Source organism: Sminthopsis crassicaudata, chromosome 3, assembly GCF_048593235.1.
Source record: "Sminthopsis crassicaudata isolate SCR6 chromosome 3, ASM4859323v1, whole genome shotgun sequence".
In the NCBI taxonomy this organism is placed as follows: domain Eukaryota; kingdom Metazoa; phylum Chordata; class Mammalia; order Dasyuromorphia; family Dasyuridae; genus Sminthopsis; species Sminthopsis crassicaudata.
Genome location: NC_133619.1, coordinates 625767703 through 625794975, shown reverse-complemented (window position 1 = coordinate 625794975; position 27273 = coordinate 625767703). Strand labels below are relative to the sequence as shown.

The 27273-nt window shown below is 48.7% G+C and overlaps 1 protein-coding gene across 14 annotated transcripts in view; it reads right to left on the bottom strand.

Annotated features, from left to right (window-relative positions):
* Window positions 1–27273, bottom strand: part of CHD5 (chromodomain helicase DNA binding protein 5) — a 144894-nt gene that overhangs the window by 58640 nt on the left and 58981 nt on the right. For all 14 annotated transcript variants that reach the window (XR_012488593.1, XM_074306423.1, XM_074306432.1 and 11 more), the window contains exons 3-15: window positions 22346–22525; window positions 19393–19511; window positions 17546–17784; window positions 15439–15563; window positions 13231–13354; window positions 12168–12334; window positions 11593–11811; window positions 7761–7967; window positions 7143–7354; window positions 4274–4405; window positions 3529–3637; window positions 785–976; window positions 266–466 (exon numbers count right to left, since the gene is read on the bottom strand). Coding sequence is in view for 13 of the 14 variants with exons in the window: in XM_074306423.1 (XP_074162524.1) it covers window positions 266–466; window positions 785–976; window positions 3529–3637; window positions 4274–4405; window positions 7143–7354; window positions 7761–7967; window positions 11593–11811; window positions 12168–12334; window positions 13231–13354; window positions 15439–15563; window positions 17546–17784; window positions 19393–19511; window positions 22346–22525 (2226 nt within the window). In the remaining variant the exon portion in view is untranslated. The remainder of the gene's footprint in view (window positions 1–265; window positions 467–784; window positions 977–3528; window positions 3638–4273; window positions 4406–7142; window positions 7355–7760; window positions 7968–11592; window positions 11812–12167; window positions 12335–13230; window positions 13355–15438; window positions 15564–17545; window positions 17785–19392; window positions 19512–22345; window positions 22526–27273) is intronic.

Below are 27273 nucleotides of genomic sequence, written 5' to 3'. Positions count from 1 at the left end.
TGGTTTCCTGTGTAATATCATTTGTTTTATTTTGTGCATCTAAAAGCATGATTCTGAGCAGAGAGTCTAATCTACTGGTGATTATAATGAAGGGGAAATAAAAGCTCTGAAGAAAATCCCAGTGGAGAAGATGCTACCCCCCTGGGGAATGATACGGTCTTGAGAAACTCCTCCACATAATGTGTTTGATTCCTTTGAGTAATGAACCCAATCCTCCTACTTCCCCAGCCCAAGAAAACCCAAAACAAAACCCAGCAGCTCTTACTTTCATGCGGAAAACCTTCTTCCCACTCCGGATGGCATTGTCTTCGAAGGAAAACTCGTTCTCCCGGATCACCGATCGGCTCTCCTTGTCCCCAGTGTAAGTGACCACATAAAAGTCAGGAGCCCACATCTCAAATTCCCGCTCCCAATTGATGATGGTGGACAGCGGGGCACTGACCAAGTACGGCCCCTTAGAGTGACCCTGAAGAGGGAGAACATGGCCCAGTGAGCTTGCCACCTTAGCCTCTTCTCCCCAAACAGCCCTCGGTAAAATCACTGATTTAGACTGGCAACTAAGCCCCAAGCACTAGGGCCATATTTGCACACGGGCCAAATGCAAAGAATGAAGGGACCTTAGAATGAATCTCATCCCAAAGTCACAGACTCAGAAGGAAAGGGCCTGGAGGATTCTAAGCCAAATCCAACCCCTCCCTTCTTGTCCATGATCTCACACAGGTGACCCCTGGGAGAGCTGTTCCTCTTGCACCACACCAACCCTCGGAGGAAATGAAGGGCTCACCTCCTTGTAGAGGGAATACAGGTACACGATGGTCTGGACCGTTTTCCCCAGGCCCATCTCGTCGGCCAGGATGGTGTCTGTGCCCTGGGCCCAGGAGAACCGCAGCCAGTTCAGTCCCTCCAGCTGATAAGGGTGGAGGGTGCCTCCTGTGGCGTCAATGTACCATGGCTGCTTGTCGAACTTGACGGTGGGCTGTTTGGGGAGAAGAGACCAAGGCTCATGTGTCTAGACATTGTCTATCAATCAACAAAGCATTTACTGATGAACGGCTCTGTGCTGAAAGCTGAAGACATTAAAATAAAAATTTTTAAAAGGCCAAAAAATTTCCTGTCCCAGAACTTCTTAATTCCAAGCCCCACATCCTATCTACTCCACCAAACTGTCATTTCTTAATAACCTGTGACCTATGGACCCTAAAAGGAATCCATGGATAGATTTCAGGGGGTCAGTGACCTGGATAAGAAAAAAAACACATCCTTATTTCCACACTAACCTTTGGTTATAAGCCATAGCCCCCCCCCCCATTATTATGGCTGTAGGGAGCCCTATCTAGTTTGTCTTTCCACTCCTTCCAGTATGAGCCAAAGCCTGGTATCCATCCCAACCTGACATATCGGATGTAGAGTCCTTTGTAAACCTCAAAGCTTTGCCATCACCTCTTATATGATCATCCCTCCCTAGGACCAAGCAGCTGATCATTAAATACAATGAGGCAACATGACCTGACACCAGTGAAGCTGTAAACTAGCCCAGCCTTTTTTTTTCTTTTTTTTTTCTTTTTCTGAGGCTGGGGGTCACACAGCTAGGAAGTGTTAAGTGTCTGAGACCAGATTTGAACTCGGGTCCTCCTGATTTCAGGGCTGGTGCTCTATCCACTGCGCCACCTCGCTGCCCCCCAGCCACTTTCAAAGACACTTTGGAAGGATTTTTTAAAAGTCTCTTGAATTTTTCAACCTCTTTGATCCAATGATCCAACTTCTTAGGTCATAAATTCCAGACAAAGAGGAAGGCCCCACAGATAAAAACAAGAGAGATGTAGGAGCTGGTAGGGAACTGGGGACCAGTCACTGATTGGGAAATACGGATGACCCAGTAGTGAAATATAAAAATAATGGATAATACACCATAATGAATGATCAATGAGAAATATATCACAAAATGGAAAGATCTGTACAGACAGATACAGCAAATGCAGAGAAGGAAGATGGAAATAGATTTGCTAAAGTCATTTTTGAGTCACGTCTGACTCTCTGTGAGCCCATTTGGGGTTTTCTTAGCAGAGATACTGCAGTGGTTGGTCTTTTCCTTTTCCAGCTCATTTTACAGATGAGGAAACTGAGGCAGGCAGGGTAAAGTGACTTGTCACACAGCTAGTGAATGTCTTGAGTCTGAATTTGGACTCAAGGAGGATGTCTCCCTGATTCCAGGTGCTGCATTCTATTCTCTGTGCTACCTAGCTGGCTCTTATTTATTTATATTATATATTTATATATGATATATTTATATAATAATATAAAGAAAAAAACCCAGAAACTGAAGAATCTAAGAACTCTGATCAATGTAGGAAGCAAGCTCAAGCCTTCTAATCAAATAATCCATTGTCCTCTCCACAGAAAGGTGGTGGACTATGGGTGCAGCATGAGACATCCATCATGAGACACTAGTCAGAGCCAATGGGCTTGTCTGCTTTGCTTAATAATATCTCTCTGTACGTGGAAAGCTTCCATTACCTCATCTGTAAAATGGGGATAATAAAAGCAGCTGCCTCCCAGGGCTGTCATGAGGATCAAGTGAGATGATAATTATAAAGCACTTAGAACATGCTTGGCACATAGTGGGTGCCACAGAAATATGACCTATTATTCTATTAGAAAGGAGTGGCCATTGGATATATTTTTAAAAGGACAGTTTGTTCCCACAAGACAAACAAGCTGGGATTAATGCTTTGACATCCTAAGGAAGGATTTGCTTCAGAAGCTAACTATGACCTCTCCACAAGTAACAGCAAAACTAAAAATAGCAACAAAAGCTTTTAAAGGCTTGCAAAGCTTCATTACCTCACCGGGTCCTCACAACATCTTTCAAAGGAGGTGTATTATTGTCACTATCTCCAACAGAAGAAAGAACTGGGGAAATTGAGGCACAGAGAAGTGAAGTGACTCTCTCAGGGTCTTAGAGCTAATCAGTCTCAGGAAGATAATTTGAAGGACCACGCTAAAGGCTGAGGACCCCCTCCCTCAAGGAGCTTACATTCCAATTTAAATTCTAAGTTGAAAACTAGGGACACATCCTTTATAAACAGATAGAAAATAATCTTGATAGAAGGAAGCAGGAAAGGCCTCCTGCAGGAGGATTAAGCTGGATTTCTAGGATGCAGAAGTAAAAAAGGAAGGGCATTCCCAGCATGGTGGAGGGCCAATGTAAAGATGCAGAGACGGGATAGATAGGGGACCGGTGTAGCTTGTTGTGGGGTCCTGGTCTGAGGGAGGAGCCAGAATATGAAGAGCTTTAAATGCCACATAGGGCACTTGGTCTGGGGAGGGGGCTCTCAGAGCCATGTTCAGCTCTGGCAACCAGCCTTTAGATAACACTTTATCTCATTGCAGCATGTCTTGTTATTATTCATATTTTATAGGAGAGGAAACAGGCTCAGCCCAACCAAATGATTTATCCATGGTGTTCAGTATCAGGCACAGAATTTGAACCCAGGTCTTCCCATCCTTCCCCTTCAGCCCCCCACTCACATCCACCAAGGGAGTCTCCGGAGGCTTTTCCAGTTTGTCATCTTTCAGTTTTTTCCCCTTCTTGTTCAGTCTCTTGGGCGGCCTGGAATCTTCTCCTAACATTAGCTCCCTACAAGAGACCAGAAATGAGAGATAAGCAGGAGAGAGAGAGGAAAACTAGGGGTGAGGGGTGGGAGAGAAAGAAATAGAGAGACAGAGACAGACAGACAGACAAAACAGAGAAATAGACAAAGAGAGACAGAGATAGAGAGGGACAGAAACAGAGAGACAGAGAAAGAGAAACACAGAGAGAGAAACAGACAAACAGAGAGAAGAGAGGAGAGAGAGAGAGAAGAGACAGAGAGTAACAGAAATAAAGAGAGAAACAAAGACAGAGAAAAGAAAACTAGAGAGAAAGAGAGGAGAGAGAGAAAAAGAAGAGACACACAGAGAAACAGAGATAAGAGACAGACAGAGAAAAAAGAGAAATAGACAAGACAGACACAGAAAGAGAAAATAGACAAAGATAGAAAAAGACGAAGACAGATAGAGACAGAGATAAAGAGGCAGAGACAGAGACAGAGAGAGACAGAGAGGAGAGGAGAGGAGAGGAGAGGAGAGGAGAGGAGAGGAGAGGAGAGGAGAGGAGAGGAGAGGAGAGGAGAGGAAGAGAAACAGAAAGACAAGTGGGAGAGATGAGAATCCAATCAGGTCTCCAGGGGAGGCCTCCTGTCCCAGTGCCCCCAGCCCCAGCCCTGGCAGGTACCTGTGGTTCCAATAGCCCTGCTTCAGGTTCTCATAGTAGGGTATATCAATGTCATCGATCTCCCAGGTACACTGATCATAGGGGAGGTCCTTCCATTTGATCAAGTAATGCACGTCCCCCTTCTTGTCAAAGCTGCAACAAAGCCAGACAGACATAGAATTTGCTTCTGGCCTGAGAGCTACGGATAGGGGGCAGGAGGAGGAGGGGACACTGAGATTTTACGTGAGCATGGGGCAGGTTGCACTCTGGTCTTCTCAGCAGCCCAGGGGATACAAGGTGCAAATTTCATTATGCAAATGCACATTATTGAAACCTGAGATGGCCAGAATTAAATGCAGATCTTCTATCCACTGCCCTACCTACTTGTTTTCTCCTAGCTGTTCCCCACACTTAGCATCCATCTCCACCTTCCAAGCCTTTGCCCAGGATATTCAAGACTCAGCTAAAATGCTGCATCCTTCATGAGACCTTTCCTAACCCACAGCCCTAAAAGTTACGGAGCCCACTCCCCATTTGGCTTTTTGTTTATTTTGTCCATCTCTTATCTGGACACTCCCCAAGAATATGCTCCTTGGGGGCAGGGTGTTTTGATGCTTTTGTTCATATTCGCTAGAACAGCGCCTGACACACAGTAGGCACTTTATCAATTGATTGAATCATAGAGCGGGCAATGCCTCTTTGTGACAGAGGGAGCCTCTGGTATGTGCCCAAAATGACATGAAACAGACTTGTAAGATTCATGGAAAGAAATTAATGGCTTCCACAGAAAAGCAGAGACAGGTGAGAATGGTTTGCATGAGTGATGGTTGCACCAAGTCCTGAAATCAATAAAAGTAAGAAGAATTGCCTTGTGACCAGGGAAATTGATGGATTTTTCAATAAATAATTAGTAGTTATCAGGGCTTTGGGATAATATATTTTGGGAAAATTCACCTGTCCAGCTTTGGGGTGGGGGAGGAAGGAGGATTTATAGTCTGTGCTTTTAATATGCAACTTCCAGAGGTGAAAATCATGCATCTTTGGTTTCCTCTTCCCCTTGGCCGTTCTCCCAAAGAGAAGAATCAAAATACTTCAGATGCCCAGTATATGGGCCCTTAAGTTAGACAAAGAGAGAACTTTCAGAGGATCAGAACCCTAATTAGCAATTCTGGTATCTTAATACCAAAATTTTAAAGACAAATTCAGTGGATATGAAAGCTAAAGGAAGGGAGAGAGCTCAAGATATGAGCCCCTCGGCCCTCTTTGTGGTGGCCAGAAACTGGAAAGTGAGTGGATGCCCATCAATTGGAGAATGGTTGGGTAAATTGTGGTATATGAATGTTATTGAATATTATTGTTCTGTAAGAAATGATCAGCAGGAGGATTTCAGAAAGGCCTGGAGAGACTTACATGAACTGATGCTGAGTGAAATGAGCAGGACCAGGAGATCGTTATATACTTCATACTGTATGATGATCAATTCTGATGGACGTGGCCCTCTTCAACAATGTGATGAACCAAATCAGTTCCAATAGAGCAGTAACGAACTGAACCAGCTGCACCCAGCAAAAGAACTCTGAGAGATGACTATGAACCACTACATAGAATTCCCAATCCCTCTGTTTTTGTCCGCCTGCATTTTGGATTTCCTTCACAGGCTAATTGTACACTGTTTCAAAGTCTGATTCTTTTTGTACAACAAAACAACCGTTTGGACATGTCTACCTATATTGTATTTAATTTATACTTTAATATATGTAACATGTATTGGTCAACCTGCCATCTGTGGGGGAAAAATTGGAACAAAAGGTTTGGCAATTGTCCATGTTGAAAAATTACCCATGCATATATTTTGTAAATAAAAAGCTAAAATAATAATAAAAAAAAGATATGAGCCTTTGTGAACATCAGGTCACTTCTAGGGGAGGCTGTTACCAGGAATGGATTTGATGCTTTTTGATTGAACAATTTATGAAAAACCTACTATGTGTGATAGGCTTAACTGACTTATTGATTGGTCCAACAAGTGCTAAGGCTAGTTTTTTCTTCTACCTGTTAAACATACTAACAGCACTCCCTAAATTTCTTTTTTTTTTCTGTTATAGCTTTTTATTTACAAGATATATACATGGGTAATTTTTCAGCATTGACAATTTCAAAACCTTTTGTATCAATTTTTCTCCTCCTTCCCCCCATTCCCTCCTCTAGATGTCAGATTGGCCAATACATGTTAAATATGTTAAAGTATAAATTAAATACAATATATCATACATGTCTAAACAGGTGTTTTGCTGTACAAAAAGAATCGGACTTTGAAACAGTGTATAATTAGCCTGTGAAGGAAATCCAAAATGCAGGCGGACAAAAATAGAGGGATTGGGAATTCTATGTAGTGGTTCATAGTCATCTCCCAGAGCTCTTTCATTGGGTGGAGCTGGTTCAGTTCATTACTGCTCTATTGGAGCTGATTTGGTTCATCTCACTGTTGAAGAGGGACACGTCCATCAGAATTGATCATCATATAGTGTTGTTGTTGAAATATACAACAATCCCCTGGTCCTGCTCATTTCACTCAGCATCAGTTCATGTAAGTCTCTCCCGCCCCCTAAATTTCAGTACCTTGGAGAAGAGTCACAGTTGCCCACTCTAATTGTGGCTTGAAGGACATGAAACCTGGTACTAAAATTTAGAAAGGCAAATTTTAGGTGAGAGCAGATAAAATTTATGGGCCAGGAGATTCTAAGGAAATGAAGTAGTTTAGTTAAACCTTGTTTCAATCTTTCTTGTTAAAAAAAAAAAGCCTTCCTAAAATGTATTCATATGCCCTTCCTTGCCTCAGTCTGGAACTCGGATGTAGACGTAACTGGCACTGAGCCCTCCACCCTCTCACCTGTGGTTTAGAATCCGGTGAATCATCATCCACTCGGGCTTGATCCCATAACGGTAGAACCTCTCCTCCATCTTGGCGTAATGGGGGTCCTTGTTCTTCCTCTTCTCACTCTTGCCCTCCTCATCTCCAGAGCCATAGTCGAAGGGTGGCGGCTCGTCCATGTCGTTCTTCCTTTGATAGTTCCGATACATGACCGTGTGGTACAGCTCCAGCTGGTCCCCAGGCAGAGGAGACAAAGTCAAGAAGGCCCCAGGGCCCGGACAGACATATGCCCTGCCCAGCTCGGACAGACATCACCTCTGAGCTTCGGGCAAAGCCACAGTGATGGCCAAAGGAGAGGAACTAGATCTCCTTCCTTCCTGCTTCCTCCCCGTGAATCTCCCCTTGGCCTAAGACTGTATTTGGAGATAAGAGCACATAAGCCCCTTGGAACTGGAAAACGTCTCAACCTCTACATCTGCAAATGAGGCTCTGCCAGCAGAGTGTCTGGCACACAGCAGGCATTTAATAAGTGCTTGTTGATCGATGATGACCAAGCTGCACATTTGCAGACTGCAGCCCTAGGCTTACATGGTATCATACACCCCCTTCCCCTCCCTTCCTCTTTCTCCTCCTCACCTGCAGTTCCTTCACCCAGGAACAATGCCAGTAGGACAATCCAGCCCACTTCACAAAGAACTCCCGCTCAGGGATGCCTTCCAGAGGCTTGGGCAGAGGGATGCTCGGGTCAGCGTCAGGCGGGGGCAGCACAGTGATGAAGGGGGCGGGTGGCTCTGTCCATTTCCAGTGCAGAATCCTCTGAACTTTCCCTTTCAAGGGGGGGCACTGAGGACAGAGAAGGAAAGGGGGATCCCCAGCTGTTTAACAGCCAGACCCTCAATGATAGGATTACCTGTTTTGGACCAGATCTGAAAAGATCCCATAGGATAGAGAAATAGACAAAGAGAGACAGAGAGACAGGAAGGAAGGAAGGAAGGAAGGAAGGAAGGAAGGAAGGAAGGAAGGAAGGAAGGAAGGAAGGAAGGAAGGAAGGAAGGAAGGAAGGAAGGAAGGACAAAGAAACCGAGGGCTCAGGGTTGAAGGGACTTCCTTAAGATTTCAAAGCAAGCTAGTGATAGTCCTGGGAACAGAGCCCAGTACCCTGACATCTCATCTAGTGCCCTTTCCTGCACCCCACACAAATCCCCCCCTTCAGCAAAACACCACCATCCCAGAAGCCCCTGGGACTCACAACAGGGCCCCTTCCTCAGCTGCCCATAGCAGGGGCTAGGTCTAGAATGTCTTTATTTGGGTCCACTTTCTGCCAAGGTTACCTTCAATAATACTCCCGAACTTTAAGATTAGCAAAGCGCTTTATATGGACATTGCTTCATTTGGGTATCTCAATAACCCCATGATGTAAGTGCTATTATTATTATTATCCCATTTTACAGATGAGGAAACTGAGGTATGCAGCTGTTATAGACTTGTCAGAATTCAACCCTAGGCCTTCTTGATAACCAGACTTTCTCCTAACCCGTGTTGCTGCTCCAAAGAATAAGTGCCCTGGATGGAATCTGAGCTCGGACCTTTCTGACCCCAACCCCAGCATTTTACCCACCGGCCCATAGTGCTGGTCACTCCCCCCCTCCAGGCTGGGGTTAAGTGACTTTCCCAGGGTCACACAGCCAGGAAGTGTTAAGTGTCTGAGACCAGATTTGAACTCAGGTCCACCTGACTTCAGGGCTGGTGCTCTACCCACTGCGCCACCTAGCTGCCCCCAGTGCTGGTCACTTTAAAGTGAGTCCAGTATCCACATGGCCAAAATGAGCTGACCATGAGCAAGCCGGGACAAAGAACAGATACCCCTGGGGAGGAGGAGGTCGAGGGGGGGATTGGAATCACGGCCCTGTCGGGAAGCAAGGACACACTTGAACCAGCTCCCTTTTACAGAGGAGAAACCCAAAGTCCAGAAGTGACCAGGCTTGTCCAAGGCCACACAGCAAGCGTGGGTGTCCGAGGCAGGACCTGAGTCCGGGGAGGGCTCAAAGGGGAAGGAGATCAGACCCAAGCCAAGCCCAAGGTCCTGATATTTTATACACACACATATCCACACACATGCTAGAGGAGATAGATCAAGGGGGCTGGGCAGGGGTCCTGAGGGGACCAGTGAGCTGGGGAGCACAGGGAAGAGCCCTGATTTATGGACCAGCCTCCCCTTCCCCCAACCTCCCAGGCAGAAGCAGCCCCTGAAACCCGGCTGCTGGCCAAGAAAAGAATCCACCTCTTGGTCCCATAAGGGTGGTCAGCACAAATCCCAGCCGCCTGAGGCTGCAGCCCCATGGCCCAGAACCAGCGCTCCGAGGAGGCTGCCATCTAATCTCTAGGTTCCCGAGGGGAACGGAGGGACCTGCACAGAGCATTTGTCTCCCCTCCCCAGGAGGGCGGCACACAGACTGCGTAGGAACAGGCTGTACTTAGGGGCTACGTGGAGGGGTGAGGGACCCAGGTTCCTGGCCACGGCCAAGGAGGGGATCAGTTTTTCTTGACTGTGTATATGTTATAAGAGTTTGTTTTTTCTTTTTTATCCCCAATGCAAAGGGGAGGGGAGAGAGAGAAAAAATATATATACTTGTTCAATGGAAAAAAACAAAAGCAGGGAGAGAGAACACAGCACAGACACCGAAGTTTGGGCCCAACACCCCATGCTTTGTAGAAGGGACGAGCCCGGTGTAAAACGGAGCCCAGCTTTACAAAGTCTTTCAACAGAGATGCCTGTGGGCATCAGCCATCTCCTGTCATCCAGGATGGAGGAAAATAATAGAATCAGAGTATGACAGCTTAGAGGGCCCTTAGAACACAGGATGTCAGAGCTGGGGGGGGGGGCCTTAAAACCCAGGAGGGTCAGAGCCGGGAGGACCTTTAGAACATGGGATGTCAGAGCTGGGAGGGCCCTTAGAACCCAGGAGGTCAGAGCTGGGAGGGCCCTTAGAACCCAGGAGGTCAGAGCTGGGAGGGCCCTTAGAACCCAGGAGGTCAGAGCTGGGAGGGCCCTTAGAACCCAGGAGGTCAGAGCTGGGAGGGCCTTAGAACTCAGGAAGTCAGAGCTGGGAGGGCCCTTAGAACCCAGGAGGTCAGAGCTGGGAGGGCCCTTAGAACCCAGGGGGTCAGAGCCGGGAGGACCTTTAGAACATGGGATGTCAGAGCTGGGAGGGCCCTTAGAACCCAGGAGGTCAGAGCTGGGAGGGCCCTTAGAACCCAGGAGGTCAGAGCTGGGAGGGCCCTTAGAACCCAGGAGGTCAGAGCTGGGAGGGCCTTAGAACTCAGGAAGTCAGAGCTGGGAGGGCCCTTAGAACCCAGGAGGTCAGAGCTGGGAGGGCCCTTAGAACCCAGGGGGTCAGAGCTGGGAGGGCCCTTAGGACCAGGGGGTCAGAGCTGGGAGGGCCCTTAGAACCTGGGAGGTCAGAGCCGGGAGTGCCCTTAGAACCCAGGGAGGTCAGAGCCGGGAGGGCCCTTAGAACCCAGGATGTCAGAGCCGGGAGGGCCCTTAGAACCCAGGGAGTCAGAGCCGGGAGGGCCCTTAGAACCCAGGAGGTCAGAGCCGGGAGGGCCCTTAGAACCCAGGGAGTCAGAGCTGGGAGGGCCCTTAGAACCCAGGGAGTCAGAGCTGGGAGGGCCCTTAGAACCCAGGGAGTCAGAGCTGGGAGGGCCCTTAGAACCCAGGGAGTCAGAGCTGGGAGGGTCCTTAGAACCCAGGGAGTCAGAGCTGGGAGGGTCCTTAGAACCCAGGGAGTCAGAGCTGGGAGGGTCCTTAGAACCCAGGGAGTCAGAGCTGGGAGGGACCTTAGAACCCAGGGAGTCAGAGCTGGGAGGGTCCTTAGAACCCAGGGAGTCAGAGCTGGGAGGGCCCTTAGAACCCAGGGAGTCAGAGCTGGGAGGGTCCTTAGAACCCAGGAGGTCAGAGCTGGGAAGGCCCTTAGAACCCAGGATGTCAGAGCTTGGAGGGCCCTTAGAACCGAGGAGGTCAGAGCTGGGAGGGCCCTTAGAACCCAGGGAGTCAGAGCTGGGAGGGCCCTTAGAACCCAGGAGGTCAGAGCTGGGAGGGCCCTTAGAACCCAGGGAGTCAGAGCTGGGAGGGCCCTTAGAACCCGGGAGGTCAGATCTAGGACCCGGCTTAGAACAAAAATGTTAGAACTGAAAACACTCAGAGCTCATCTGCTCCAAGCCCCTGCCAGGAAAAGCTCAGTGACTGACTCCACCACAATCACTGCAGTAGGGAAGGGGGAAGCTAGGACTCCACCCCAGATCCTTGGGTCCCAACCCTCCTTCCCTTTCCACACACTGCGCCACCCTTTCCTAACTCCCAGGTCGGGGCACTTCCCCTGAACACCTGGTCCCTGGAGCTGCCCAGCAGAGGCTAGGGGTCTGGGGGCAAGGGGTTAACAGCCCAAGGAAGGGGTGCAACACTCACTGTACAGCGCGGGCAGAGCCATTCACCATTTGGGATTTCCGGCAGTGGCGGGTTCAGGCAGTGCAGGTGGTAGGAGGAGGGACAGGTATCGCAGCAGAGAAGCTCTCCGCCATCTTTGCACACGCGGCAGAACTCCATATGGTCGTCCTCTTCCTCCTCGCCGCCCTCCTCGTCCTCCTCTTCCTCATCCTTTGGTTCCCACTGGATGCCCTCCTTCTCCTGCATTGGGAGAGAAGGGACTCCCTGGGCCTGGCCACCCCCAGGTCCCACTGCACCCCGCAGCTCCTCGTGCTGTAAGAGGGACTTTCAGCCCCGTCCTGGAACAAAGGCAAGCCGGAGCTCCTGGATTCCATCTCATCCTACCCTTCCCCTGGAGACCAGGAAGCTGGAGGAGGTAGCTCTGGATGGGGAACCCTGGTAAAGAGACCTCTTCCTTTGCTGGAGTCGCAGCTACCCCAGCAAGGGGCTCTGACTGGGAGCCCCCATGTTCAGACTCTGCATTTCTGCCAGAGATCCGCGGGCCTGGGGAGGCCTCTGGAGCATTCATGGGAACCGGGGAGCAGGGCCACACTTACACAGTGGGGGCAGCTCCATTTGCCCTCTGGAGCTTTCTCCATCTCGGGATCGAGGCACACCAGGTGATAGGCCCGGGGGCAGGTGTCACACAAAATGATCTCTCCCCCTTGCTGGCAGACCTCACAGTAGTCTTGGTGGTCTGTCTCGTAGCCATCCCCGTCTTCAACTGAAGCCCCCAAGAAACAGACAGAGAAGGGGGTCGAGGCTGGCCCTCCCCCATGTCCAAAAACCTCCATCCCATGGGCACCTCAAACCTACTACAGAATATTCCCAGCCCCTCCTCACCTTCCTTAGGAGCCAAAAGCAACCATTTCCATGTCTATCAAGTTCACTGTGAAGGAGCCTATGATTGGGGAGCTGAGCAGCCCCATGAGGAGGAGGTGCTAGGAGGGGAGGGGATAAAGGACCGCTGCCCTGACCCTGCTGGGGACTCTTTGACCTCTGAACTCTCTTCGGCTGTTCACAATGTTTTTTATTCTTTGACTCAGAAGCCCTAGATTGGAGCTAAGGGATGCCCATAGAAGAAGGCGGCATGAGAATAAGCTTTCTTGCTTAATAGCTGGAAATAGCCAGTGGGAGAAGAAAAGGCTTGTAGATCATCTAGCCTCTTCATTTTCCAGACAGGGAAACCGAGGCCCAGGTAGCGACCTGGGGTCCCTTGAGTGGGGGTCTAGTTTCTTCAGGAGCCTCTGTCCAGGCGGTTCTGCCAGTGAGAGGCCGCAAACAATGCCATGCTTTTGTAAGTAAATCCTGGGGCATTATCAGAGGCCCAGACTGAGGGCAACTTTCCCAAGCCAGTGGGATTTGAAAGCAGGATTTGCTGACTCCAAGCCCACCCCTCATTTACACCAATGTATAATCCTCAGATGAGCATTCCCCTGCCCCCATCCAAAATCGCAGCCCTTAGAGTGGTAAAAGCCAACCCACGCTACTCTGGTCATCCACCTCATTTTGCAGATGGGGAAACTGAGGCTCTGAAGGAGCTTGCCATGGCACTCTCCTCCCCTCCCCCACAACCACCAGAAGAGACCCCTTTGTCCCAACTGTCCCCAGAGTTCCTACTTCTCTTCTTCTTCCTTCTCCTCTTCCCCTTCTTGCCCAAGGCTGAAGAGCACTCTGAGCGCATGGAAGAGCTGTTAATACTGGCGCTGTCAAAGTCTGACTCCTCCCGGTCCTCTTCCTCACTCTGCAGGGGAAAGGACGAGAGAAGGAACCAGCACTTATTAATTGCCTGCTGTATGCCAGGCATTGTGCTAAGTGCTTCATAAATACAATCTCATTTAGTTCTCACAGCAACCCTGGAAGTAGGTGCTATTATGATCCCCATTTGAAGTGGACTGCTAGGAAATAATCCGAGGCTGGATTCGATCTCAGGACATCCTGACTTCAGACTCAACATCTACCGTCATAGGCAAAAGACACGTCCAAGTATGGACTAGAGAGGCAAGAACATCCAAGGAGGATACTCATCACTACTCATCATTCCATCAATATGCGTTTACAACTACCACGTGGCAGGCCCTGGGAAATAAAAAGGAAGCAAGCCCCAGCCTCAAAGAGTTTGCATTCCGCCTTGGCAAGGAGGGAGGAAGGAGGGAGGGAGGACGGGAGGGAGGGAGGGAGGAAGGAGGAAGGAAGAAGGAGGGAGGAAGGAAGGAAGGAGGGAGGGAGGGAGGGAGGAAGGAAGGAAGGAAGGAAGGAAGGAAGGAAGGAAGGAAGGAAGGAAGGAAGGAAGGAAGGAAAGGAAGGAAGGAAAGGAAGGAAGGGAAGAAAGGAGGGAAGGAAGGAGGGAGGGAGGGAGGGAGAGAGGAAGGAAGGAAGGAAGGAAGGAAGGAAGGAAGGAAGGAAGGAAGGAAGGAAGGAAGGAAGGAAGGAAGGAAGGAAGGAAAGGAAGGAAGGAAAGGAAGGAAGGGAAGAAAGGAGGGAAGGAAGGAGGGAGGGAGGGAGGGAGAGAGGAAGGAAGGAATGAAGGGAGAAGGGAGGAGAAGAAAAAAAGAGAAAGACAGATGGAGGAAGGAGGAAGGAGACAGACTTTTGCACTCGGGTCCTCCTGACTTCAGGGCTGGTGCTCTCTCCACTGCGCCCCCTAGTGGCCCGGATGAGAGATGGTGGTGGTTACTATGATATATGTAAAAGGGGAAAGGACCAAAAAAATCTGAAACAGCAGAACTGGGCTTTGGGTAATTCGGTGACCAAGCTCACACCGCCCCCCCCCCCCCGCCGCCGCCCCCGGCCTGGGCCCCGCTTTGCTCGCCCCTCCCCACCTTCCCCGGAAAGCTGGCGGGAGCGGCCCGGAGTCAGCACGCCTAGGGGATAACTGCAGAGCTGCTAGCTGGCCCCTCCGCACGGGGGCGCTCCAGCAGAGCCGGGGCCGGGGCGCAGCGGGGAGGGCGGGCGGCTCCCGGGGCGGGGCTCCCGCCAGTCCTCCCCCCCTCCCTGGAGCTCGCGCCCCGCCCTCGCAGAAGAGAACAGACTCCCGCCCGCACACGCCCCGCGCTTAGCGGCCCCTCCCCCCGGGCCCCGACTGGCGCCTCCTCCCAGTGGCCCCCTCCTGACTTCTCCGCCACCTCGGAGCCGTTCCCGCCCCCCGCACCCGGGGCCCTCGGCCGCCTCAGACCCTTGCCCGCGGGCGCCCGCCCGGCAGATCTCAGTGAGGACCGCATGCCATGTCTGTAACGGGCTTAGCGCGCTGCCGGGCATGTAGTAGGAGTCTAATAAAGGCTCATTGCGCTCCTCCACGGCCCGGCCACCGGCCGCCTTCCCTCCTGTGCCCCCCAGACCGATCCCCCTCGGCTGAGGCTTCGGGCACAATGCTGGCGGGGCTGCTCCCCTGCTCAAGAAGTTTCAGGGCTCCCTCTTAGCCCGGGGCAAAGTACAAACTCCGGCGTGCCAAGCCTCCACGATGTGACCCCAGTCTATCTTTGGAGAAGTTTCACATCCCTCCCAGCTTCCCGCTCCTCCTCTGGGCCAGTCCCCCCCATCCACCCCCTTCTCCCCCCTTCGAAGCACTGACTAAAAGCGTCTCCAACTGAAGGAAGGAGGAAGGGAGGGAGGGAGGGAGGGAGGAAGGGATAATTTATTAAGTGCCTACTGTGTGCTAAGCCCATTAAAAGTATTCGATTGTCCCACCCGCCCGGGAAGTAGGGGCGACGATTAGCCCCACTTTCCAGAGAAGCAGACTGAGGCGGACAAGGCAGAGTGGCCCCGGTGGCTCACCCGCAGACACACTTCAGGCGCCCGGCCCCCCAGCACTCTCTGCCGAAGACTTACCGAGGAGCCCTTTTTCCTCTTGTTAGCCATCCCTCCAAACCGAAATTTCAGCCCGGCCATTTTTTTCCCTTTGCCTTTTTTCTTTCCGTCCTTGGAGCCTTTGATTTTCTTCCTCACGCCGGGCCCTAGACAAGACAGAGCATGGGTCACGCCAGATGCCCGGCCCAGCGCTCAGGACGCCCCCTGCTGGCAGCTAAGAGGCTGACCTCTTTTTCAGTGTTCTGCACCGAGGAAAGAGCCAGTGGCTTTGAATGGAGACAAGCTGCCTTGGGAGGCGCTGGGCCCCCCACCCAGTCTTTAGGCGGAGGTAAGATGCCCACACTCCCCTTACTAGCTGCAGGAGCCTGGGCAGGTCATTGAACTTTAGTGTGCCTCAGTCTCCCCCTCTGTCAAATGGGAATCATAGCAGCAAGTCTCTCCCAGAACAGGGCAAGATAAAATGAAATGTTATTTGTAAAGTGCTTCAAGTGTTAAATAAACGAAGGGTTACATAAATATGTAACATACTTACATACCTGTTCTCTCCGTGTATGCTGGAAGGGTTGAAGACTGACTAAAACCACCGAGTTCTCTGGGATTTCCCGCCCGAGGGGATGCAAGCCCCGAGTGGAGCCTTTTATGCCCACTTAAGGTGCGAGATCATTTCTGAGTATTAGGAACACAGATTTCCCCCAGAGGAAGCTTCCTCTACCAGTGAAAATCATCAAAGCCAGTAGCAAGGAGCCAAACAAGAGCTCCCCGCCTGGAGCTTCCTCCCCAGATCTGCCTCAGACCGGAAGCCTTCCCAAAGCATCTTGTCTGAATTCTGCTCCTCCTGGCGGAAGCCCTCACGGAACCTTCCTCACCTCCTTCCTGCCGCCATTGGCGTCTTCGGCAGCGATGCTGGCGTCACGTGTGCGCTCTCCTGCCACCTTTCTCTGCCCCTTCTCCCTGGAAACATCTCTCTACGACCACTGTCGCTCTCTACAAGTTGCCAGCCTCCAGGCCCATCCCTCGGCCGAAGCTGCCCTCCCTCCAGAGTTCTCGAGAATCTCTCCATCTCCCGTTTCAGGCTCTTTTCTCGAGCCTCTTCTCTGCCCCCTCACCCCTGCTGGCCACCTCCTACTCCCAGATGCCTCTGCTCGGCAGGCGGACCGCCAGGCCTTAGCAGAAGAATGATGTCGGGAGGAGCGAATGGGAAGGGCGCACATCGGGACGGGCTGCGGCACCAGGGAGGGGTTCTGGGCCGAGCCGAGAAGGAACCGCAGCCCTCTCATTTCTGGCACAGATGGACAGCTTTGGACAAAGCCCCACCGCCCTCACCCTGGTCCGATCTCCCTCTGCATTCACTATCTCGGTGCTCGGAGCTCTGATTTTTCTCACTGCGGACGCTCTCTCTGGCAGAGACCCCTCCATTCCCCAGCAGTTGTTTATGAAAATTTCTAGAGTCTGTCCTCTGATACATACTGACCATGTGACTCTGGGCATGGCACCCGGCACCTCTCCATGCCATGAGGTGGCATTGGAGGAAATGCTCCATGCATTGACTAATAATGGACTAATTCTCATGAGAGGGAGTAGGGATAAGGAGTGGATCCGGGACTTCACTCTCACAGACTTGAACCCGTGTCTTCTCGGCTTCTAGGCCAGCTCTCACCATATGGCCACATGACATGGGACACAAGGGGTGCTTAATACATACTATTTGACTGGGGGAGGCAGTACTGAGTCCCTTGGTGACCCAGTTAAGAGAGAAGATCCTGTTATTCACCTTCACATACAGTAGGACAGAGGGACGGCGACATCCATAGCTTCATCCCCAAGTGTGGCTTCCCCATTCTCTCACCCCAGACATCATCCCTATTGCCTGCCTGCCTCCCTCTATGTATGTCATTGGTAAGAGGCTTGCTTTTATTTATATTCCTAATGCTTAGCGTAGTGTCTAGCATATAGTAGGTGCTTAATAAATGCTTGCTGACTGGCTTTTGGGGGCGGGAACCACTTTTTTGCTTTTCTTTGTGTTCCTGGTACTTAGGGTTATACCTAGCATACAGCAGGTGCTTAATAAATGCTCAATGATCAGTTGGTGGGAGTTGGACTTCTCCTTCAGCTGAGATGGGCTGCTTACCTTTACCCTCCTTGGTCTTGGCCTTCCGGATGGGCATAGGCTGGATGGGCTGAGGCGGGCTGACAGTCAGCGGTGGCGCGATGGTGACAGTCTCCACGGCGGCGGCCACTGCCGCCGCCGCTGCTGCCGCCGAGCTCCCCTTGAAGGGATTGTTGGCGCTAAACTCTCGCCACTTGGCCCCCAGCACCGTCATCATCTTCGACATGGGGATCTTGGGGTTCTTCTTGGCAATGAGCGGCCTGAGCAGGAGAGAGGGGCCCAAAGAGAGTCACCCCCGCTGCAGATCCATCAAACCACCCTCAGCTCTACTGGGTGCAAAAGAAGTCACTAGTCCCATTCTACAGACCAGGACACTGAGGCATGGAGAAGGAAACGGCCTGGGCAGAATGGAGATGAGAAGCAAGGACAAAACTCCCAGATTCTGATTCTCCCAGACTGTCTCCAAGACCCAAGCCAAAGTATTTGCTAGGATGACTGAACAGTGGATAGAGCGCTGGCCCGGCGTGAAGAAGGCTTGAATCCAGATCCAGCCTTAGATATTTACTAGCCGTGTGATCCTGAGAAGGTCTTTTGCCCTCTGCCTGCCTCAGTTTACTCAGCTGTACAATGGGGATAATAATAATAGTTACTCCTAACTCCCAGGGTTACTGTGAGGCTCAAGTGAGATCATTGTGAAATACTTTGCAGATCTCAAGGCGCTACACAAATGCCTACTGTGATTAACAGACTACCCCAGTACAACCCCCAAGAAATCCTAGGTCCACCAGGAACTCCTAACCAGCCTGTGGGCCTATCTTGGCCAGAGGCCTGACTCCAGAGACCAGAACGGGGCTAATGGGCCAGATGGACCCCAGCCCAGGGCAAGAGAATGGACCCAAAAGGAGGAGGAAGGCCCCCCCCCTGAGCCTATGGGAAGTCAACAATCACCCTCTTTGTCCAGGGCTGGACTCTGCCCACATCAAAGGGTCGTTGTTGACCCACAAGGCAATCCGGCCCCCCCTCCTCCACTTGGCAGAACACGGAGAGAAGTGACTTCTCCAGAGTGGGTGACCATTCCCTAGCCTACTGCTCTACCCGCTGCTCCACACTGCCTCTCCTCGGATCATGGACCCCAGATTCAGAACTAGGAGGCACCTGGGAGGCATGTGGCCCAACCCCATTTTTACAGATGAGGAAACTGAGTCCCAGGAGTAGAGTAGTGATATAAACCCAATCCTATCCTCCAGCTCTCCTGGCTTTCCAATATGCCATGAATGGAGACCTGGGAAGGTTAAATCACAGGGATATTAAATACTAGAGAAGGGAATCTAACCTCGACGCCTCCATCTCCAAACCTGGCACCCCTTCTATAACTTTTTTTTGGCAAGGCAGTCCTAAGGGTCACCCCACTAGTAAGCGTCTGGGGTCCCAGTCCTCCTGACTCAGGCTGGGCGCTCTCTCCAATGCACCAACTCTCTAGGTGATATCTATTACTATAGTTGCTTGTTTTTTCCTAGACTAGATGTAACTTCCTTAAGGGGAGGGACGAGTTCATTCTTTACACTCAAATCCCCAGTGCCCAGCACGGTGCCAGGCACAGAGGAAATTAGTAAACAGCATTTGCTGACCAGTTTCTTAGGAAGAGGAACTGCTCTTGTTTTGTCTTTGTGCTGCCTTCCCCTCCCCATTGGGCCCAATTGCCTGGCACAGAGCAGCTATTTGACTGTAGTACTTACTGATTTAGAACCCAGGCCCTCTGTGGACTTGCTCCCCAAAGGAGCCCAAGACCAGACCCCGCTCTTTCCATCTCCAGCCCATGAGTGGGAGCTGATACCGAGGCGCCCATCTCTACCCCACCAGCCACTTACCTGAGAAACTGGCTGAAGGCCTTGTAATTGGTCAGCGTGTGGTAATCCTCTTCGGAGAACAGGTAATCCACGTCGTCCAGGCCCCACTCCTCCATGAGCTGGCCTGAGGACTTGGGCTCCTACAGGGGCCAGAGAGAGGAGGTGGGAAAGGGGAAACAAGCGGCCATTTTCCCTTTAAGGTTCGTTTTTGGGGGGTGGGGGAGGAGGAAGGATTATGGTTGTAATTTATTTAAAAAAAAAAAAAAAGAACTCTCTCAAGCTCTAAGAAAATAGCTCTGTCTGATTCTCCCTAGGATGCTCGGCAATGAGACCTCGCAGAGATTGTGTCACTGAGAAAGGAACACGAGTCCCCAAGCCCAGGGAGACAAAGCTGCCTAAGTCAATATGGCAGCCCAGAAGAGTCCATGGCAGTTAGCCTTCCCAAAGTGCTTGGCCCTGAGCTCAACCCCCAGGATTCCATTGTGTGTGGGAGGAGGGGACAAATGGAGGAGGCTATGGAGAGAGGGAATGACGGGAAAGAGCATTGTCCCCGAAGTACACCCAATAAGTATTTCTTATTATTATAATTCTACTATAATATATAATATTATTTATGTTCATATTAACATAATAAACAACTTTACTTATAATACAATACAATATAATATATATTAAACACATTTAGCCCCAGTTAGTTGATTGAGCAAAAATTCTATATAATAGGGGAAAAAACGTCTCTTATAAACTTATGAACTCTTGCATGAGAAAGTATCTTCTGTTGAGGAATAAGACATCAGTTCATATTAATATAATTATTATTGTGTTCTTTAATAATATCAACTCATCTTTCAAAACGATTCAAAGTTTTCCAATGGTAATTCAATAGCAAATAATTGTCATGCTGGATTCTGTTAGTAAGAAAAACATTAATATCCCCATTATACAGATGAGGAAACAAAGATGAAGTAACTTTCTCCTTGGACACATAGGTAGGAAACTGAGGCAAACAGGGTGATTTCACGGGGTCACCCAGCTAGGAAGTGTCTGAAGTCAGGCCTTCCTGACCAGGCCTGGTACTCTACCCACCCATTGCACCACCCAGTTGCTCAATACAAATGTGGTTGAATCATTGCAATCATGTTCGGCTCTTTATGACGCCATTTGGGGTTTTCTTGGCAGACACTGGTTGGCCATTTCCTTCTCTAGCTCATTTTACAGATAAGGAAACTGAGGCAGGCAGGGTTGACAGGGTTCAAATGATAAGTGTCTGAGGCCAGATTTGCACTCTAGAGATGGTGCTTCCTAACTTCAGGCCTGGCATTCTGGGGAGGGGAGTTCCCATAGCAGGAATTCCTGATGCTGACAAAATTCTCAGCTCTTGTGAGCAGTTCCAAGAGCAAGGTCTTTACCATCCCCATAAGGAGATGTCCCAAAGGGCCAGAGCAGCAGCCCTTTATTTTATTGTTATTTATTATTATTATTTCAAATGCTTCTTTGGGATTAAGCCTCTCCCTCTCCCCACAGTAATTCCTCTGGGGTGCACTTTTCCTACCATGGACCCCTCCCTCCTCAAATACCTGGCCCAGATTACGCCTCTGAGAGCAATTATCCGGGAATGAACAGTCATGTCATTTGGCTCCTATGTCAGAAAGGGAAAAAAAGGAACCTCAAAGCTTTCAACCTCAGAAAGGGGAGGGGGCAAACATTTATTAAATGCCTACTATGTGCCAGCTTCCAGGCTAAGTCTTAACAAACAGTAAATTTGTCCATATGTAGAGAGCTCGAATCTATCCAGTAAAATTAAATACATTCAGTAGAATGCAGCCTCTCTGAAGGAAGGTTTTGTCTTTGAATCCTCAGTACTTAGCAAAGGATCTAGCACAGAGTAAGTGCTTGCTGATGGACTGATCATAATAGCTGACATAGAACCCTCTGAAAGTTTGCAAAGGGCTCCTTTATAGGGAACAGGGGATAGAGCACCGGTCCTGGATTCAGAATGACTCATCTTCCTGAGTTCAAATTCAGCCTCTGACACTTTCACAATGTGTGTCTCTGAGCAAAATGAGCTGACAAAGGAAATGGCAAATCACTGTAGTGTCTCTACCAAGAAAACCCCAAATGCGGTCATAAAGAGTTGGACACCACTAAACAACAAAACAACAAAGTACTTTGGATATATTATTAAATATATTAATCATATGATTTAATATGAAATATATAATATAAATATTGTATTAATATTATTAAATATATTGTATAAATGTTGCATATAAAGTATATTATCAGTTGTATCTAACTTATATTGTATATAAAGATAAATTGAATTTAAATTATACTGCTATAATAGTATTAAATAAATTCTATATTGTATATAAATTGTATAAAATTTATATATAAATTGTATCTAAATTATATTGTATATAATTTAAATCTAAATTGTATCTCATTTATAGTGTATATAAATTTAAATTGTATCTACATCATATGTATATAATATTATTAAATGTATTGTATAAATATTGTATCTAAATTATATTGTATATAAATATAAATTGTATCTATACCATATTGGATATATTATTATTAAACATATTGTATATTTTATCTAAATTATATTGTATATAATTTATATATATTGCATCTAAATTATAGTGTATATAAATATAAATTGTATCTACATCATATTGTATATATTATTAAACATATTATATAAATATTGTATCTGTATATAAATTGTATCTAAATTATATAAATATTATTAAATATATTATTCCACTTAATCCTTACAACATCCCCCATTTCTTCCTCCTCCTTCACATACCACAGGTTTTATTATATAACCATTTTATAGGTGAGAAAACTGAGGCCAAAAGAAGTAAAATATTTTTCCCATAGTCACACAGCTAATGTGTGTCAGAAATTAATTCCTTCTAGTCCCAAGACCAGCACCTTTCCCAATCCTAATTTTAGTTACCTTTAAACCTCCATCTTCATTATCATCATCTTCTTCATCCTTCTTTTTCCGCTTGGATTTTTTCTCTTTCTTCTCTTTGAGTTTTTTCTTCTTCTTTTTGTTAGGAGAATAATCACTCCCCTCACTGTCAGATTTCTCTTCCATCTCCTCATCGTTATCAGACAGCTCATCGTTGCTCCCCTGGAAGAGGGTAATAATAACAGTAACAATAACAGCTCACATTTATCAACAGCTTTAAGATCTACAAAGCGCTCTGTTACCTCACTTAAGTCTCACAACAAACCTGGGAAGTGAGTGATAAAGTGATGACTATCAGGTACAAAAAGGATAAAATCTGTATCAGAGCGTCCAGATTTTACAAGAAACTGAGACTGAGTGGAGTTTGAGGAGTCATTCATCTGAAGCAGAATTTTCCCTGAGGTCTTTCAGACTCTTCCCACCCCACCAAGGAGAGTGGTACCCCCAAAACCAACCCCAGTGCTGAGGCCCTGTTACTGTCCCTGTGGGCTTTCCCCTGGACACACAGATAGACAAATGCCAGTCCCCTCTGTGAGCCAGTCCAGCTTCTCCCCAGACAACTGGGCACGGCCCAGGAGAACCACAGGAAGCACAGACCACTTGGACACAAGGAAGGCCTAAGCCAGACCGGCCAGGCGCAAGCCTTCTATTGTGGGGAGCAATCTGGCCAACGTGGAAAGACAATTCAGGCAGCCCAGAAAGCTTGTCTTTGGAAAGGGACTCCCTGATAGGGGGGCAAACTGCTGAGGACTCGGAACACCTTCTACTCCCTCTTGCTGCGCTCTCCTCAGCTCTGGTGGCCATTAAATTTTTATAGACTTCGGAATTTTAACTAGTGTCCCCAGACTCCCCTAGACCCAGGGGCTATAGTGGGAATACACACACACACACACACACACACACACACACACACACACACACACACCTCACCTGGACACTGAGGCATACCCTTACAACTCCAGAACCTGAGGATCTCTTGAAATAATCATGTCCCGAGCATCCTCTTGGACGGTAACTAAGGACCTGGTAACTAAGCACCTAATGTTCATCGCCCTTCACCCCTGTCCCCATGGCAGGAGCTCCCCCATTCCTGTTCTTGCCCACTGCCGCTGCCCTCCTTAGGAGGCAAGGCAATTTAGGTGGCAATTTAGCTTGGCTTTCTGGATGTGGTCTCCTGTCTGTACAGGAGGAGAATGATGCATTTCTCCATAGATAAGGGTGCTTAAAAGCACAGTATCCCCACTGTGGGGGGAGGGGGGAACAAACAACACTGTTCCTCACAGGGGATGGGAAAGATCCTATTCCCCATTCCCAACCCAAGTACGTTTGGGTAGGAAAGTGAGTGACCCTTGGATTAAATAATGTTAATATCATAATTATATAAGGTGAATGGGAGGAGAGAGACAGAGACAGAGACAGAGACAGAGAAGAAAGAAAAGGAGAAGAAAAAGGAGGAAGGAAGGATGGGGGAAAGAAGGAGTCAAAGAGAAGAAGAGAAGGAAACAAAGGAGAGGGGGAGGGGAAGAAAGTGAAAGAAGGAGAGGAGAGGAAGGAGAGGAGGAAAAGGAAGAAAAAGGAGGAAAAGGAAGGGGAAGGGGAAAAGGAGGAGGAGGAAGAAGAGGAGAGGGAAGGAGGAAGAAGAGAAGGAAGAGAAGGGAAGGAGGAGAAGGGGAGGAGAAAGGGAGAAAGAAGGGGAGAAGGAGAAGGGGAGAAAGAAGGGGAGAAGGAGAAAGGAAGAAAGAGAAGGGGAGGAAGAAAAGGGAAGAAAAGAAGGGGGAAAAGAAAAAGAGGAGGAGGAGAGGGGAGGAGGAGAAGGGAAGAGAAAACAGGAAGAGGAGAAGAAGGGGAGGAAGAGAAGGGGAGGAAGGGGAGAAAGGGAAGAGAAGGGAGGAAGGAAAGGAGGAGGGAAGGGGAGGAGGAGAAGAAGGGGAGGAAGGGGAGAAGAAAGGGAGGAAGAAAAGAAAGGGGAGGAAGGAAAGGAGGAGGGAAGGAAAGGAAGAGGGGGAGGGAAGGAAGGGAAGGAGAAAGAAGAGGGGAAGGGGCAGGAGGGGGAAGAGAAAGGAAAGGAGGGGGAGAACAGAGAGGGAGAAGGGAGGAGAAAAAAAGGGGGGAGAAGGGAAGGGAGAAAAGAATGGAGAGGAGAAGTAAGGGGAAAGAAAAGGGGAGAGAGAGGGGAGAGCAGAGGAGAAGGGAGGAGAGAGAGGAGAAAAGAAGAGAGGGGAGGAGAAGAGAGAAGAAAAAAGGAAAGGAGAGCTAGAGAAGGAGAAAGATGGAAGAAGAGGAAGGGGGTGATATTCAGCTTACTATGGAAAGAGCTAAGAGAGCCAGACAAAGAAAATGATGAAGATGGAAAAACAGATAAAGGGAAAAACCAGATTCAGAAAAATGTTTCTTAAGTGGGTCAAGGGAGAGAAGGGCTAAGAATGCTGTCAGCCAATAAACATTTATTAAGCACCTAATAAGTGCGAGGCACTGTGCTAAGCACTGAGGATACCAACAACATAGTGGGGGATCCCAAAGAGATCACCAGCGTCTACTGGGACAGTCCAGACCTTCGCCAGAGTGGAGCAATGTTAGACAAAAGACAGAAATAGGGACAGGGGCAATCCTACAAACAGGAATTAAGTGGATATTAATAAATATTTAATCTTATTAATCAGTGAATAGAGTGCTGGGCCCAGAGTCAGGAAATCTGAGTTCAGTTTCAGACACATACTAACTGTATGACCCTGGACAAGTCACCTCACCCTCAGTTTCCTCATCTGTAAAATGGGCTGGAGACAGAAACGGCCAACCCTCCAGTATCTGTGCCAGGAAAATCCCAACTGGGATCATGGAGAGTTGGACACAATTATTAGAAACGACTGAGCAATAGTAATCCATTAGGTGGCAATGGCATGGGGGGCAGTATGACATGTTCTTGATCAATCTGGTATTTCTAAGCTGTGGGACCCTGGGTGCAAGCCACCTAATTCTCTGAGTTTTAATGTGATTTTAATAGGGATTTTTTTAAAGGTTGACACAAAGCAAAGAGAAAAACAGGGAGGCAGGGAAAGAAGAGGAAATAAGGAGAAGTGGGAGAGATAAATGGGGAGAAAGAAAGAAGAGATAAAAGGTTAGAAGCTATCAGGATGGTCCATGAGGTAGGAGAGCAGTAGAAACCGCCTCGTATCAGCCTTCATACCTTAGAGGAGGCTCATCCTCTCTGTCTTTCTCTGTCCGTGTGTGTGTGTGTGTGTGTGTGTGTGTGTGTGTGTCTTCTGTCTCTGTCTTTGTGTGTGTGTCTCTGTCTCAGTCAATCTGTGTGTCACTCTCTCCTCTGTCTCTCCCTCTGTTTCTGTCTCTGTCTCTCTGTGTCTCTGTCTCTGTGAGTGTCTCTGTTTCTCTTTCTATGTCTTTCCCTTCTGTCTCTTTGTCTGTCTGCCTGTCTCTCTCTCTGTGTATGCCTGTCTCAGTCTGTTTCTGTCTGTCTCTCTTGGCATGTGTGTTTGTCTCAGTTTTTCTGTTTCTGTCTTTCTCCTCTGTCTGTCTTTCTGTGTGCGTGTGTGTGTGTCTGTCTGTCTCAGTCTGTTTCTGTCTCTCTGTATGTATCTTTCTATTTATCTCTGAGAATCTTTCTGTCTCTCTTCTCTGTGTATGTGTCTGTCTCAGACTTTCTATTTCTATGTCTCTGTATGTGTCTGCTTCTCTGTTTCTCCTCTGTCTCTGTCTGTCTTTCTGTCTTTCTGTGTCTCTGCTCAGTCTGTTTCTGTCTCTATGTTTCTCTGTTTCTATCTCTCTGTCTCTTTGTGTCTCTGTCTCAGTCTGTTTCTGTCTGTCTGTCTCCCCCTCCCCTTCTCTCTGTCTCTCTCTCACACACACACACACACCCATGCTTCCTCCCCACCCCCTCCCACCTCCTTGAGGGAGGTGCCTCCTTGGGCTCTCTAGGGGTGTCTCCTGTCCCCCCCACTCTCCATGCTGCCTAGACCTCATGCTGTATACTCCCCAGTGGGAAGCCTGCCTGGACAGACTGATGGAAACCTTTTATTCCCCACTAAAGCCAGACCAGGCAGCATGTGGCTGGTCAAGGCCAGTCATTGGGCTCCCCCTCATTCTCCCCTTTCCGGTAACCAGGGTGCTTCCTGGATTGCTGACTCAGCCTGCTGGCACTCTGGGAGGCTGATCTGGCCTCTCCTCCCAACAGGCCCCACTGACACAAGCCAGCTGTTCTAGCAAATCCTGTGTCCCTGAGGAGGTGGAGCAAGTACCAGAAATGAAGATGCAATCTCCTGGGAATCGAGAATGATCCTGGGGTCACAGAAGGACCCTAGTTTTAGAGCTAAAGGGAATCATAGAGGCCATCTATTCCTACCCCCTCACTTTACAGATTAGGAAACTGAGGCCCCATGAAGGTTAAAATCACATAGCTGGGCTTTCAGCTTACAGGCTCTGCCTCCATCCCAGGGCTCTCCCCTGGCACCATGCTGCTTTTTCCTTAGAACAGTTCTTAACCTTGTGTCGGCCCCCTCTGGCAGTCTGCTGGAGCCTAAAGACCCTTCTTCCAATCATGGGTTTTTAAGTCATTAAATAAAATACATCACCTAGGATACACTATAAGATATTTAATATGTATGGGAATGCCTGCCATCTAGGGGAAGGGTTGGAGGAAAGGAGGGGAAAATTTCGGAACAGAAGAGAGTACAAGGGATAATGTTGTAAAAAAAAATTACCTATGCATATGTACTGTCAAAGAAAATGTTATAATTATAAAAATTAATTTAAAAAATAAAAATCATGAATTATCAAGTAAAAAAAAATAAATAAAATAAAATAAAATACATCAGACTACCAAAGGAAGTCACATATATTTAAGTAAAGATATCAAACACTTTTTAATCCAAGTTCCCAAGCCCAGTTAAGAACCCTAC